Genomic DNA, 13,879 nt, shown 5'->3' with positions numbered 1-13,879 from the left:
AGTGCAGACATGAGTTTCTGGGACGTGTGTGTGTGTGTGTGTGTGTGTGTGTGTGTGTGTGTTGTTCCTTTTCTCTTTTACTCTATCCTTGTCTCCAGGTGGGTATCATGAGATGCTCACATAAGGAAGACTGACTCGTTTTGCTATACAGAGACTCTTAGTGTCTTTCAACTTCAAGTCCCTTTCCCAGGCCCAGGTCAGGGGATACTGGAATGTGATGGAAACATTGGACTCTTCAGACAGACAGATACGGGTTGAGGTCCCACCCATCTCCTCACCAGTGGTGCCAGACTGCTCTACTCTTTGAAAGGAAACAACCTGACTGATGGAGGCAGAGGGGAACCTCTGGAACGAGCCTGGATTGTATTCAGTCTCCGAAGAGTAGTCTGAGGGATACGGCTGGAGAGTGGATGGAAAAAAAATCAGTGACTTAGGACCACAGCTTGCATCATCCCTGGGAGCTGCCTCCTGAGGATGCTGCTGCTGCCAGTCTGCCCCTGCCCCCTGGGCATCTGGAGGGATGTGGATGTCTCAACTCTCTGGTCACTTGTTCCAGATTTAATCTTCGCCCCAGGTTCCTCTAACCAACCAAGGTAGAACCAGCTCACTACCAGGGAGGTGGGCTCCCAAGGCATCCACCGTTGAATTAGAAAAATGATAGCCTCTGACTTTGGCTATGCAACATGAAAAGGCCGGGCCTGATTGTTCGGATTTCTGTCCTGCCCAGCCCCCCAGCTGCTTAGCCCCAGAGAAAATGACACAGAGGACTCCGTAAGTTATAATGCTGATTGACCCATTAGGTCAGACTTCTTACTGGCTAACTCTCATGTCTTGATTAACCCATTTTTCTGATCTATGTTAGCCATGTGGCTCAGTACCTTTTTCAGTGGGGCAGCTCACATCCTGCTGCTTCAGTGATCTGGGCAGAAGTGGGAGGAATCAACTTCCTCCTCCCCAGAATTCTCCTGCTCTCTTTGCATCATTTCCACTTCCTGTCTGGTTTTCCCGCCTACACCTCCTGCCTGGCCAATCAGCATTTATTTAAAACATGATTGACAGATTACAAACAATTCTCCCACACCATGGCTAGGCTTCTGATTAACTGTAATTTCTCACAGATGTTCTGTTTACCTCCCCTACTGAACACATGAGGGAACTGAGGCCTGTAGAGTGAAGTAAGCCTCTTGGAATCACACTTGCAGGGGGAGACTAGACTGGTCTTTGCACTGAGGCAGGCTGACTCTAGTCTAGGGCCGTTGGCTCTTAGGGACTCTTCTCTAGGCAATGCAGTTGGGACTAAATCTCCCCAGAATGCAAACTCTAGGTGGCCCAAAGAAGAGCAAGCCTACTGTGTGGCCTCAGGCTGGTTTCTGAGCTTCCTGCATCCCAGTGGCCTCCCTTTTGAAGGGTGGTGGTAATGGTTGCTCATGTGAAGCCTAAGAACCTTGATTATCCTCCCTGTGGAACATTCATGGGCTCCCTGCCATCTGCTGCCCCCAAAACTCTTGGTCTCAGCCCTAAAATCTCCATCCATAAATGCCTGCAGTGCCAGACAAGGGGAGAAAAGAATGCACAGACCAACCACTGGTGCTGTGATTCCAAACACACTTTTGTCTTTCGGGATGACTGCTATATCTGGAAATCATGCTATATGCTTATTAAGAGGATCTAGAAAAGGAACAAAGTGTTAAAAGGAAGATAGAAATACTGTTGACAGGTCTCTCAATAAGAATTTAATTTAGGTTATAACCTAAATTAGAGGAAGAAGCGAGAGAGGAAAGAGAGGAGAAGAAAGAGGAGGAAGGAGGGAGGGGATCCCTAAAATTTAAATTCTTAAGCACTACAGAGCACTCACACATTTACCTTATGAGGAAAAACAGAGGCTATGTCATGAGATTACTAGCAAATTCCCCAGCTATGGTCCTACTCTAATGTAGCCAGACAGGACCCGCAGTGTTGCCTTGCCTTGAATTGGAGAGAATCTAGACCGTGTCCAAGCATGTCCCTTGAAGTTTGGTGGCTGTACTTGGAAATCTTGTTGTTTGGTTGGGAGGTTAGGGTTCCATTATCTTAGGAAAGCTCTGCCACTTTATCAGGGCCTGGCCAGTTACAGTTTAACCTTCCCAGATGCCAGGGCTAAACAATATAGGTGTGTGGTTCAGTTTTTTTAATTATATTATCTTTAAATTAGTTTACAAAGTAGTAGGAGCAAGTTGTATGAATTCCAGGTCACCAGCCAGAGGCTTTGCTCTCAGCATCACCTCTGGGCCCTAGAGTTCTTCGCTTTAGGTAAAGTGTCTGGGGGATGCAGCTAGGGGGCAGTATAGACTTGCATCCTGTTATCCTGCCATTCAAATGTGATGACTGCACACCCAAGACCACGGGGCAGAGGAGAACAAAGGTGATAGATAGTGTTTGGTGGGTCAAGATATAACCACAGGGTCATGGGGGAGGGATGGGATCCATAAGGAAGGGCTCTAACCTCAGAAGCCATGAGCTGCAGGTGGCCGCTGAGTACCAGAAACACACAGATGTGCAACCGCCTCAAACTCCACACCACAGTTAAAGATCACACAGAAGCCATCCACTCATCACCGTTGTTATTCTTCAAGAGTCTCAAGAGGGCATTGTGGATACAGGAAGTCAGATAAATGACACAGGCGGGCTCAGACTTAGGGTGGTTTGATTTGGGATCTTACTCTACCATAGGCTTGTTTGGATGTTAAAAGCATCTTGACCCAGTGACAGTATCTATTAAGGAGGAACTTGCAGAGGATAGTGCCGTCCCAAGTTAAAGAACAGCTGAAACATTGGAAAGTACTACCAGCATTACACACTTCTTTCCTTGGCTTCTTGAAAAGATGGCTACTACAGAAAGCTACTCTCATGTGCGCTTTACATCTGTGGCTCGTGATAGGCTCATGCTAGAGCCCCGGTAGTGGCCCAGGGGACCTGCCATTGCAACTCTGGCCGTGGAGACCCTTCTTGGTGACCCTCAATTTCTGCTTCACACTCCCAGGGCCCGCTGGAGGGTCTCCTTGGCTCTTGTAAGGGCCACTTCTGAAGGAACAATCATATCCGGTGTCACACCCACCCCTTCCCAAGAGCTGCCATCTGCGGCACCCACAGAGCGAGCTGTGGGGATGGTGATGTAGAGGTGGGTGTCATCTACGTGATAGGTCTGTGGTGGCTGGCAGCCTCCACTGGTCACTTCTCCAATGACCAGTGCCCGGCCCAGCCTCTTCATGATGTAAGTGAATTCCTCTGCAGCACCGGATGTCACACCACTCGTGAGGATGGCCACATTTTTCTTGGAGCCGTAGCGTTCACCTGGAGGACAGAAGCCTTTCAGCATGGGAGCAAATCAACACTCTATCTTTTCTGCACTATCCAGACGAGATGAAGAGGAACACAGGGTTAGTCTTGCTCTTTTGTGTCAATATGTGGCCCACTGACCTCAGGCTGCCTCTGTGATTCAGGCAAGGAAGGCTTGCCTCTTCCTGAGTTTTTGGCATGCAGCTGTGCCCTGAGTAATGGTACCCCTAACTCTAACCTGAGAGTCTCTTTGCTTTGGGCCCCCAGAAGAGCAGCATTTATTACTTTATTGCTTGGTGGTTGTTTGAAACTTTTGAGTAGCTACGTTAACAAGTATAAAAATAAACAGACAAAATTAACTTTAATCATGATTTGATTAGACAATATGTCAAAGTTACATTTATTTAAAATGAAATCATTGCACCGAAGCACAGACGTTCAGCTCTCTGCTTCTCCCTGCCCACTTCCACTGCTAGGGCTTCCCCTCTCCTTTCTTTCATTCCCGAAACAGGTGTTCTAAATCTGGTGTGGATGTTACAATGAAAATACATCTCAGTACGGACCACTCACATTTAGGGTCTTAGTAGCAGAAGGTGGATGGTGGGTCCTGTATCGGACCCCCAATGTTCTCGAATCTTTAAATCTGAGGTTATCCCATCCTTCTCGTTTTGAATACCTGTTTAAATTTAGAATTCACCTGATTCTGATTGGTTTTCTCCTTGAGAATTTTCAGTGTTGTTGGATAAATCCTGGAAGCTATGGTGGCAAAACACTTATGTAATGAGAAAGTGTCGAAGCGAAACTTACCAGGTACATCTCTGCTCAGAGGTACCCTATTGGCATCACTAATGGCCTCTTGGGGGTGGGGTGGGAATGCAGGGTCCACACAGGGCCCTTGATTCTGCATGCTGGACGGAGGGTGGGAGGCCATTCACCAAGAAACATGGCTTTGAGAGTCAGGGGTCTATGAAATCCAGGGATGTTTCTGCTGTTCTGGATGTTCTCGGGCCCAGACAAGTAAAGGAAGGCCTGTTAGAATCTGGATGTTTCTCCAGGCAGTTGCGATGAGTTGCAACCAGAGTTCAAACTAGACGAACTCTGAAAACACCCATTTGATTAGCAAGGTGAGGGGGGTGTCCTGGTTCTACATTTGTTCTATAGGCTTCTAGTACTACCATCAAGAGTGGGGGACATGCAGGTGTCAAGCAAAGTAACATTCAAATCTTGGCTCTCTCACTTGTCAGCTGAAAGATCCTAGACAAGACACTCAAGCCATCTAATATTCACTTTTCTTCTCTAGATCCTGAAGGGTGTCCCGGTATTATGTCCAATGGACCAGAACAGGGACTTTATGATCTGTTATTGTTATTTTTATATACTCTCAAGTTGTCTTTCTCTGTTTTTTTTCCAAGAAGATTTAAGAATGATAACATGGAGAAAAAGGCTCCATTTACCTGTGAGCTGTGTGTGGGTCCAGAGTTCGCTGACAGAGTCATTGGGTCGGCTGTAAATCTTGTCCAGCAGAGTGGGGGGTGACTCATCAAAGAAGTAGGAACACAGGGCTGAGATGGAGGAGGTGGGGCCACCAATGTTGAACCTGAGGGAAGCAGAGACGAAGAGGGGTTGGGCTCACAGAGAGGTGCTCAGAGTCCCCTAGAGCTTGGGTCTTTGTCCTGTGCAGAAGGGTTCTAATTTCAGGACATCTCTGCCCTTTGTCCCTTGTTAATGTAGCTACTCAAGGGGATCCTTCACAGTTCCAAGGGATTCCACAGAACACTAGCCTCTTGTGACGAAAAAAGTCTGTGATCAATTACTTTCAGAAAATACTGGCCGGGTGTGGTGACTCGCACTCTTAATCCCAGCACTTGAGAGGCAGAGGATGGTGGATCTCCACAAGTTCAAGGCCATCATGGTCTTCATAATAAGTTCCAAGTCATCTGGGACTACGCAGTGAGACTCTATCTCAAAACAACAACAGCAATAATAACAAAATAAAGAATAAGAAAGAATGAAAAGAAAACACTGGATTTGGAGCCATGTATATTATGTGTATTAGAGGCTCTGATCAGTCCTGTAATTAGGGATTTGTTGAAATTGTTTTCCCACATATCAGCCATGGACTGCTCCTCTGTATCCATACTGCGTGTGAATAGAACACAGAATCCATCAAGAGTAGCAACCCAAGTTACTAGTGACCCTTGATGTGGTAGTAAACTCAAGATTGTGGGAGTATAGGCGGTGGGTTACTTTCAACCTTGCATGACCGTTGCCTCTCTGGGGATGACAATGTATCAGGAGACTCTTCCAGCGGACAGCCAGGAACCATGGGGGCCCTTGACCTCAGCATCTGACCCCCAACCCCAGATCAGAACAGTCTAGGCCAAGGGTGTCTGCAGCTGGGCTTCCCCTTAAAAAATGAGGAAGATATTTAATTTAAAAAAAAAAAAGATGCTTGTCCTGGTGGTGGCTCTGGTGTTCGTTAAAGTGTTTAAGGAATAAAGAGACCAGCTAAGTTTCTGGTTGTATAGAAAACCTGGCTACAGAAAATGATCTCACTGGGAGGAAGCCAGCCTTGCAGTGATTTAGCGCCACCTAGTGATCATTTATAGTTATGCAAGAGCTGCAATTCCAACAGGCCTGGGTGCTTAGGTGGGCAGCTGCTTGAGTCTTTCTCCAGCAGCAAAGAAGTGGAAAAGGTTCCCATGGGAGACAAGCAGCCTGATTGTTCTTGTACTGGTGGGTGGTGCCGGAACATACCCACCAATAGGCCTAGGAAGCCTGAGTCTGGCCACTGCCCGAGGACTCTTCTGCTTGGAGGAGTGGGGCTAGTGATGATGGGGGTCTGTGGGAGGAATTCACCCCATAAAAACTGCTTTTTTTTCAGAAGCAAAAGGAGGTGAGTGGGTGAAGATGTCCAACAACCATTTTGTCATGCAAAGCTTTCTTGTTACAACAGCATCTGTTCATTTCCCAGTTGTCCTGTGGACCCTGGCTTTGTGGTGCCCAGGAGAATGACTGTCTTGGGAGTGATGTTGCAGAAGTACAACCACAGTGGAGGGCTGACAATCAGGATTATAGATTATATAACTCCCTCCCTCCCCCGGAGCTACTGACATAGGGCTGGCATGGGGCCACGGATCAGCAGTTTTTATCTTTCTTATCCCTGCCCCCCTCATCTGATTTCTTTTGCTTGGTAACAGATGTGGGGTAACTCTTCATCTGAAATACATATTGGGATCATTGGGGAGCTTAATTACCAGTGCTGAGGTCCCTTCAGCTAATAAGATCTGAACCTCTGGGCTAGCTGGCCAGATCCCTGGAAGGCTGGTGGCCTGGTTCCTTTCAGCTCTTTGATTGTGTCGTGGGGACCCCACACCCTCCGCCTTGGCACGGAACTCTGCCTGTCTTCAGCCAGTGCCACGGCTCAGCCTGGAATCTCTGCCCAGTGCACTGACCTCATGTCGATGATCAGGGCGTCCGTGTGCACAATCTTTTTCCAGACGTGTTCCACCAGCAGCTCAGAGACCTGGGTAAGCAGCTCACAGTCCCCAAACATGTCGAACCTCAGGTAGCCAATGTTGTCCTCCAGCACATTTGTGTGGAAAGAAAACTTGATCAGATCTTCGAAGGCTTCTGGGGAAGGGATCTGAAAGAGCGGAAGCCTCGCTTAGATCAGGAGAGCAGTAAAAGGCAGTGCCTGGGAGAGCGGTGCCGCGGGCTCCCGAGGGAATGGGAAAGAGTTAGTGGTGTCTGGGAGGGTAGCATGCGGGCGATGGGCCTGGGATGGGAGCCCATGGGTGACATCCTTGCAGCGAATGCTCAGTCTACCTGTCCCTCAGCTGGTGTCTGGAGAGGTATGGCACTTCCAGCTTCACCAGACACTCCTTATGTCCCTGGGCCCATCTCCTCTGCTGAGACACAGAGGGGAGACATTAGCAATCTTTCTCAGGGGCCTGGCACCGGTACTGGCCCTTCGTAGCCTTCATCACGTTTGACAGTCACCCTGTATAGTGACACTGTTATTCTCATCTTTCCAGAACATTCTGAAGCACAGACAAGGCGACTAACTTGTCTGAGACCCTCACAGACAGGAACAGGTGAAAAAAGAATCCACTCCAAATTCAATCCACTCTTTCACTCTATGACCCTGGCTGTGCTGGCAAAACAAAACAAATAAACACATGACAATTTTGGAAATTAGGATCCTGGAAACCTAGTAAAGACCCCCCCCCCCCCCACTATGATTCTACTTGTTCTCTCCCAAATACTGCTGTAAGTGATGGGACTCAATGACATAGACAGAGGGCAAAGAGGTCTGTGTGGTCCTGTCAGTGGCCCGGAGCCCTCCCTTTCCCGTAGCTCTTGTCTGATGTCAGGCGATTGCCCTGCTGCCAGGCTCCCTGTGGAAACTTGAGTCGGGTATCTTTGTGCTCTCTGCCTCTAGATGTTTCCATGTGGCTGAAGTCTATGTAGCCCTAGCATGCAAGAGTCCTGACTTCCCACCATTGGAGGACAGATGCTGAGAGATCCCTTTCACCTGCAGGGGGCTGGTTCTAGGGGGCGTTCCCCACACTTGCCAGGTCCCCTGCGGGAGCCTCAGACGACTTGCCGACTCTCTTTCCCAACACTGATAAACTCGTGAGAACTCTTGTCTTCTACCTGGCTGACATCGAAAGTCCTTCCACCCCAGCTTTTCATATTAGATGTGCTATATTCTATAGGGTTGTCCAGGGGCCATGGACCCAAAGAGGAGAAGAGACTGCACAGTGAAGGGAAGAAAGGACATGACTAGAAAACACGCAAACACAGAAGCCTGGATCTATAGTCTTGCATTGCACATATAGGCACACACATGCTGACAATGGGGACAACTCACTCCCAGGACTGGGCCAGGCCAAGTCTTTCTTGTATCTTACCTGCATGGGCACAATTCCAGGAATACGATCTTTGGCATCTTCTGGGATGTGTGCTGTCTTCAGGTGTGGGTCCCCAGAGAGCATTTGCAGGTCTGCTCCCAGCATCTCAGCTAAGGCCCCTTCAGAAGTCACCCTTGCATACCGGCTCTGCAGACGACTCAGCTTGGCTGCCATCTTGGCCCCCAACTCAGGGGAGGCGTAGTTATCTGCCACTAGCTTCCCAGCTGTCTGCAGTACTGTGGGCACCTTGGCGCGCAGGGCTACTATGTCCTGGGCTGTGGAAAGGGCCTCACTCATGGGCACAGTGATGTCGGGTTCCACACCAGCCAAGTCCCAGGCCTCGCCAGTGGTAGCGCTCAGGGCCAACTGGGTAGGCATGGAGGCATATAAGGTGCTGTTGCCCACCTGATAGATGCCCACAGAGAGGGCCCCTCCTGCTGTGGGCTCTCCGATGACTGTGGCCCGCTGTAGGTCCTGCATGGTATGAGCAAATGCCTCGGCTGCAGAGCCACTGGTGTGGCTCATGAGGATGTAGAGGTCCTTGTGGGGACCATAGCGTTTCCCAGCAACCAGTGGCAGGGTCCATATCTCTGTGACCCTAGATGTCGCCCTATCAAACACAGAATAGAGGTGCTGGCGGGGCTCCGCCTCAAAAAAGTAGGAGCAGAGCAGAGGCACGGCGGAAGAGTAGCTGCCAGGATTGTAGCGCAGGTCAACAACCAGAGCCGCTGTGTCCACGAGCCTCTGCCACACCAGTCGTACTAGCTGAGGCCCGATGGCCTTCACCGTCTCGAGTTCAGCCATGGCGTCAAAACGCAAATAGCCCAGCTGACCCGGTAGCACATCGGTTTTGAACAGGGCCTCGATGAGATAGGAGAGTTCCTCTGGGGAGGGAACAGCAGGGGGTGGCAGAGGCACCTCCTCGGCCACCAGCTCACCAGGGCTGTGGAACACCAGCAGACGATGGTCCTCGGATACCTCCTGCAGATCAGCTGTGAGCTGCGAGGCCAGTGACTCCAAGTCCACAGCCGTGCGGTAGGCTCCTTGGGCCAGCTTGGAGCGTAGGAGAGCTCTGGCCTGCCCCGCGACCTCTGGCCTGGCATAGTGAGCCTCCAGCAGGCGGCCGGTGCCTTCTACCAGGGCACCCAGGCTGCGATGGAAGTCCAGAACCTCCTGAGCTCTCTCTAAGGCCTCTTCAGCCAACACGATGGCATCCGGCACCACACCACCACCCAGCCAGGCCTCGCCGTGGTTGTCGATAAAGGTGAGCACAGGTACCGTGAGTGCCAGGCCACCCTCCGGCGAGTCCAGCAGTGGCACCGTGCAGGTGTGCAGCAGGCTCCCTGCTGTGATTTCACCTACCAGGGTGGCCCAACCCAGGGACTGCATTAGGAAGGCGAACTCCTCAGCAGCGGTAGCCGTCCTGTGACTGGTAAGCAGATACACCCCACGCTGGTGGCCGTATCGTTGGCCTTGCAGCTCCCTGTGGCTGAAGTGTTCCTGGGTGACGTTGGTACGGCGGTCATAGGTGGTGAAGAGGCGCATGGGGCGAGCCTCAGGGTCCTGGAAATAAGATAGCAACAGAGGCACAGTAGCGGACGGCCCCCCAGGATTGTGGCGCAGGTCCATGATAAGGTGCTCTGTGTCCTGCAGGGGCTCCCACACCTGGCGCAACACGTAAGGGCCCAGTACCCTCAGCGCAGAACTGTCCGCAAATCTGTCAAAGCGCAGGTAGCCCACGTTGCCCGGCAGCACAGATACCTGAAAGACAGAGTCCACGAGGGCCCTCCGAGCAGCTTCTTCCTTGGGCACCTCAGGAGCGGCTTCTGGAGGGACATTAGGCCCAGTCTCAGGCCTAGAGGAGCTTTCTCTTGGTCCAGTAACTCTCACCAGGAGCCTGGGATCCTCGGATACAGCCTGCAAGCCAGCATTGAGCTTTGCCACTAGGTCTTCCTCCGAGACCACAGCAGAGTAGTCCATGCTTGCCAGGCGGTGTATCAGGCCCGGCACTCGGTCCACCAGTGTGTAATAGTCCTGCAGGGCTTCCTGAAGCCGGAGCACCACCCCAGGGAGGGCACGGCGCAGGGTGAGGATGGCCAAGGCCTTTTCTAGGGCTTTCTCCGCTGGTATCCCCACGCAGGGCAGCACTCCACTGCCTTCCCACGTCTGACCACCTCCTCCCAAGGGACCCAGGGACCTGGACACGGGCACTGTGAGGAAGAAGTTGGACTCGCCTATTCTCAGCTTCTGGAGGTCTAGGGCACCACCCTCTGTCCGCTCGCCCACCACAATGCCCCTACGCATCTGCTTGAGGATGTAGGCGATGTCCTCGGCCACACCCCCAGTGCGTCCACTGGTGAGGACTACCACGTCTTTGTCAGCACTGTATCTCTCCCCTAGGACCTTGGGCAGGGTCCAGATCTCAGTGGTGGTATTGGAGGGGCGATCATAGATGGTATCCACGTGCATGACGGTGTTCCCAGGGTACAAGTAGGAGATGAAGTAAGGGATCCCAGAGATGTGACCACCAGCACAGTCCCGGAGATCGAGCACCAAGGAGGAGGTGTCCATGAGCTGCCTCCACATATGGGTCACCAAGAACTCCCCCAGCTCACTCAGTACCTCCTGGCCGGGGAGGTCATCCACTCGTAGGTAACCCACGTTGCCCTCAAGGACCTCATGGTGGATGCTCTTCTGTAGCTGGACCAGTTGTTCTTCTCGGGTGAGGTTGGTGAGTGTCGGTGCTGGCTGGGGAGCCTCGAGGGTACTGGGCTCATAGGAGATGAAGAGGCGTGGGTCATTCAAGGAACTCTGCACTCCGGCTGTCAGCACGTGGGCCAGCGTCTGAGGGTCTGAGATGCCCAGAATCTCACGACTCTTCATAGCCTGCTCAATGGCTGCTTGCATTCCCATGAGGTTCTCGGGGAAGCAGTAGTTATCCAAGAGGACCTGGGCCAGGTCCAGCACCAGGCTGGACTGGAACAGGTGCTGCATGGGGTCTGCCAGAACACAGAGCAGTGTGGGCCAGACCAGGACCCATTCTCTCATCATCGGGATCCCAGGAGCCCTGGCTCCTGAGTCAGAGCTCCCTTGACTGTGTACAAGACTGGGGTCCTGCTCTCACAACTGCCTTTCTCCCTTGTCCTTCTTAGCAGGCAGACAGAAGGTCTGGGGCTCAGCGTGGGAGTTAGATGTGAGGCTTCCAGCTCTGGTAAGCCTTTAATCCTGACTAATTCAAGTGCGTGCACCAGGGCACTAGGAAGAAGAGGCCAGGGTGGTTTGACCCGGAAGGAACACGGCATCTCCTCTTGCTGAGCCCTGTCTGCACAGAGTGACACAAATAATTGTGTTTATTTTGAGCTCCTGCCATGCGCTAGGTCCTGTGTTATGCTTTCCACACTCACAGTGTTTACTAAAGCCTTGCAAATGAGAGTTGTTAATCTACAAATAAATAACGTTTTCCCACTACTGTGGGTGACCCACGGCTCTGGAATTAGGTAGACGTAGTTGGTTCTGCGGCTTTCTCTTTCATAGATTAGGAAAGCATCTCATTTATTCAGGAGGCTATGTGAGTTAATGGGTCTATTAAATATGAAAGTTTTCACAAAGCAGTGCAGTGTCTGGAAATTACCAATGAGGGCTCCATAACAAGCCTTTAACAGGTCCTATATATATATATATATTGTTGCCAGGGAGTTCAGTAGCTAATTGATCCCATCATTTCAGATGGGGACAGGTGAAAGGCTGTGCGAAGAGGCTAGGAAGGCCACCATTATCTCAGTGCCAAGGCTGAGTCTGGGACCGTTGCTGGGCTCTGAAACTGAAGTGTATTCCCATACCCTGCTTATGCTTCTCGGTACAATAAGGTCCCCTCACAAATTTGCAACAAGATAAATGAAGCGTCTGGATTTCTGTATCCAGTGTGCCAGGTGAGAGGAACACGGCCTCAGTAGTGCCAGATCAGATCAGGTTAACTGTGAGACCTAGTGAGCGTTGTTCTCTGTATAAGTGAGGACTCCTGTCGGCTAGGGGTTCAGCTTCAGCCCAGTGTTTGCAATGAGAAGTGAGTGATTCTTGGTGGCTCCAAGTCACACAGAGACTACAGGTCATTCTCATTCCTGTCGGAATACTCCTGGGAGCCAGTCCCAGATGCGTTGCTATGCTCCGCCTTTTCTTCATAAAAGGGCTATGGATTTTGCTTGTGACTTGCCCTAGATATCTAAGAACACCTGCCATGGAACCCACACCAAGAACCCCTGCTTTGCCCAGCCAGCCTCTTAGTGGGCATGTTCTCTCATTTAGCAGATAACCCTAGGTCAGATTGTAGGGGAGAGTGGGGATGTACAGACAGTGAATAGCAGTTGGTGCAGCCACTTCCTATTCCCTCCTTCTGGCTTCTTGAATTGTGTCTAGAACACACTGGCCAGGCTCAGTGAATGGCAGATAGCCCTGTGACGTCAGAGCCAGAGAAGGGAGGGGGTCTTTGGGATGAGGATGAGAGAGCTTACCCTGCAAGCTGACCTACAAGTCAGTTTCTGGAAATTGTTATCTGAAGATGTTTACCAAGTAATTTACAAAGGCCAAAGAGGTCAGTTCGCTAAAACGAACATATTTTTAGCTCATTAGGATTTGTTTAATACCCAAGGGACATATGGTCTCATCACTCTCCTGCATGCAGCCAATGGAAACAAGGAAGATTTATTGTCAGAATCAGAACAGGGTGGAAAGACACAGACCTCTCAGCAGGGACTGAGCCTTTTCAATCTCCGCCTGGGAAGCCCCAACTTCAAGCATGCTGTCAGAGTTCCTCTGAGGGTGTGTATCTGTCACTGCTGGAGCCCAGCTAAGCTCTGGACAGGGAGAAGCAGAGACTATCAGGAACAATGCTGTTCTGGGGGAAGCATGTATCGCAAAGATGCCCTCCAAGGATAGAAGGCAGAGGGTCCTCGTGTACACAAATAAAAAACTGTCCAGCGTGGACTGGAAAACTACCTCCCACCCTTTCCACTGCCTGGGGGACATGATACCTTGGCTGGGTGACATGAAATCTGGATTAGGTTATAGACAGCGGTACATCTGTTAATACATTTGTCTGTTCACACCGACTATCCATAATTTTAATGCTGGGACCTTCTTGTCGGTCTTGCACCATGGCTTCAAAATACCAGACACAGACAAGTTAAAAGAGGAAAATCTTACATTGGTTCATGGTTGCAGAGCTTTCTACTGGCTCCATTTCCTTTAGTTAGGCTGGTGGCAGAACATGCTAGAAAAGGCTGCTTACCCCATGGTAGACAGATATGAGGGAGAGAAGGGGGGCAGGAAGAGGTAGAGAGAGGGAGGGGGAGAGGAAGGGGAAGGGAGGAGAGGAGAAGAGAGGAGAGGAGAGAGGGAGGGAAGGAGAGAGAATGAGAGAGAGAGAGAGAGAGAGAGAGAGAGAGAGAGACAGAGACAGAGACAGAGAGAGAGACAGAGAGAGAGATTACTTGTAAAAAAATTGCTTACTCAAAACCTTCCTTTGGCCACTTGGAAGTTCCCAAGTTGTGTTTGGTCAGTACTCAGTCATAGCAACAGAGAAATAAGGCAGAGCCCCTTCCCAGGTACTTTCTTCTTGGTGTTCTCAAATCTTGTTTCTTCCCCAGAAGCAT

At 50.7% G+C, this 13,879-nt stretch overlaps 1 protein-coding gene across 1 annotated transcript; it reads right to left on the bottom strand.

Annotated features, from left to right (window-relative positions):
• Positions 1-1,370: 1,370 nt before the first annotated feature.
• Positions 1,371-11,453, bottom strand: Rbp3 (retinol binding protein 3). The gene is made up of 4 exons (XM_048421458.3): positions 8,232-11,453; positions 6,771-6,961; positions 4,770-4,912; positions 1,371-3,330 (listed from the first exon to the last, which is right to left on the bottom strand). Exons 1-4 carry the CDS (start codon positions 11,280-11,282, stop codon positions 3,008-3,010), a joined length of 3,708 nt encoding a protein of 1,235 aa, XP_048277415.2. The 5' UTR covers positions 11,283-11,453; the 3' UTR covers positions 1,371-3,007.
• Positions 11,454-13,879: the final 2,426 nt, after the last annotated feature.

Source organism: Myodes glareolus, chromosome 5 (genome assembly GCF_982192425.1).
Source record: "Myodes glareolus chromosome 5, mMyoGla1.1, whole genome shotgun sequence".
NCBI lineage: Eukaryota > Metazoa > Chordata > Mammalia > Rodentia > Cricetidae > Myodes > Myodes glareolus.
The sequence above is the reverse complement of the archived record's forward strand: the minus strand, read 5'-3'. Positions and strand labels throughout refer to the sequence as shown.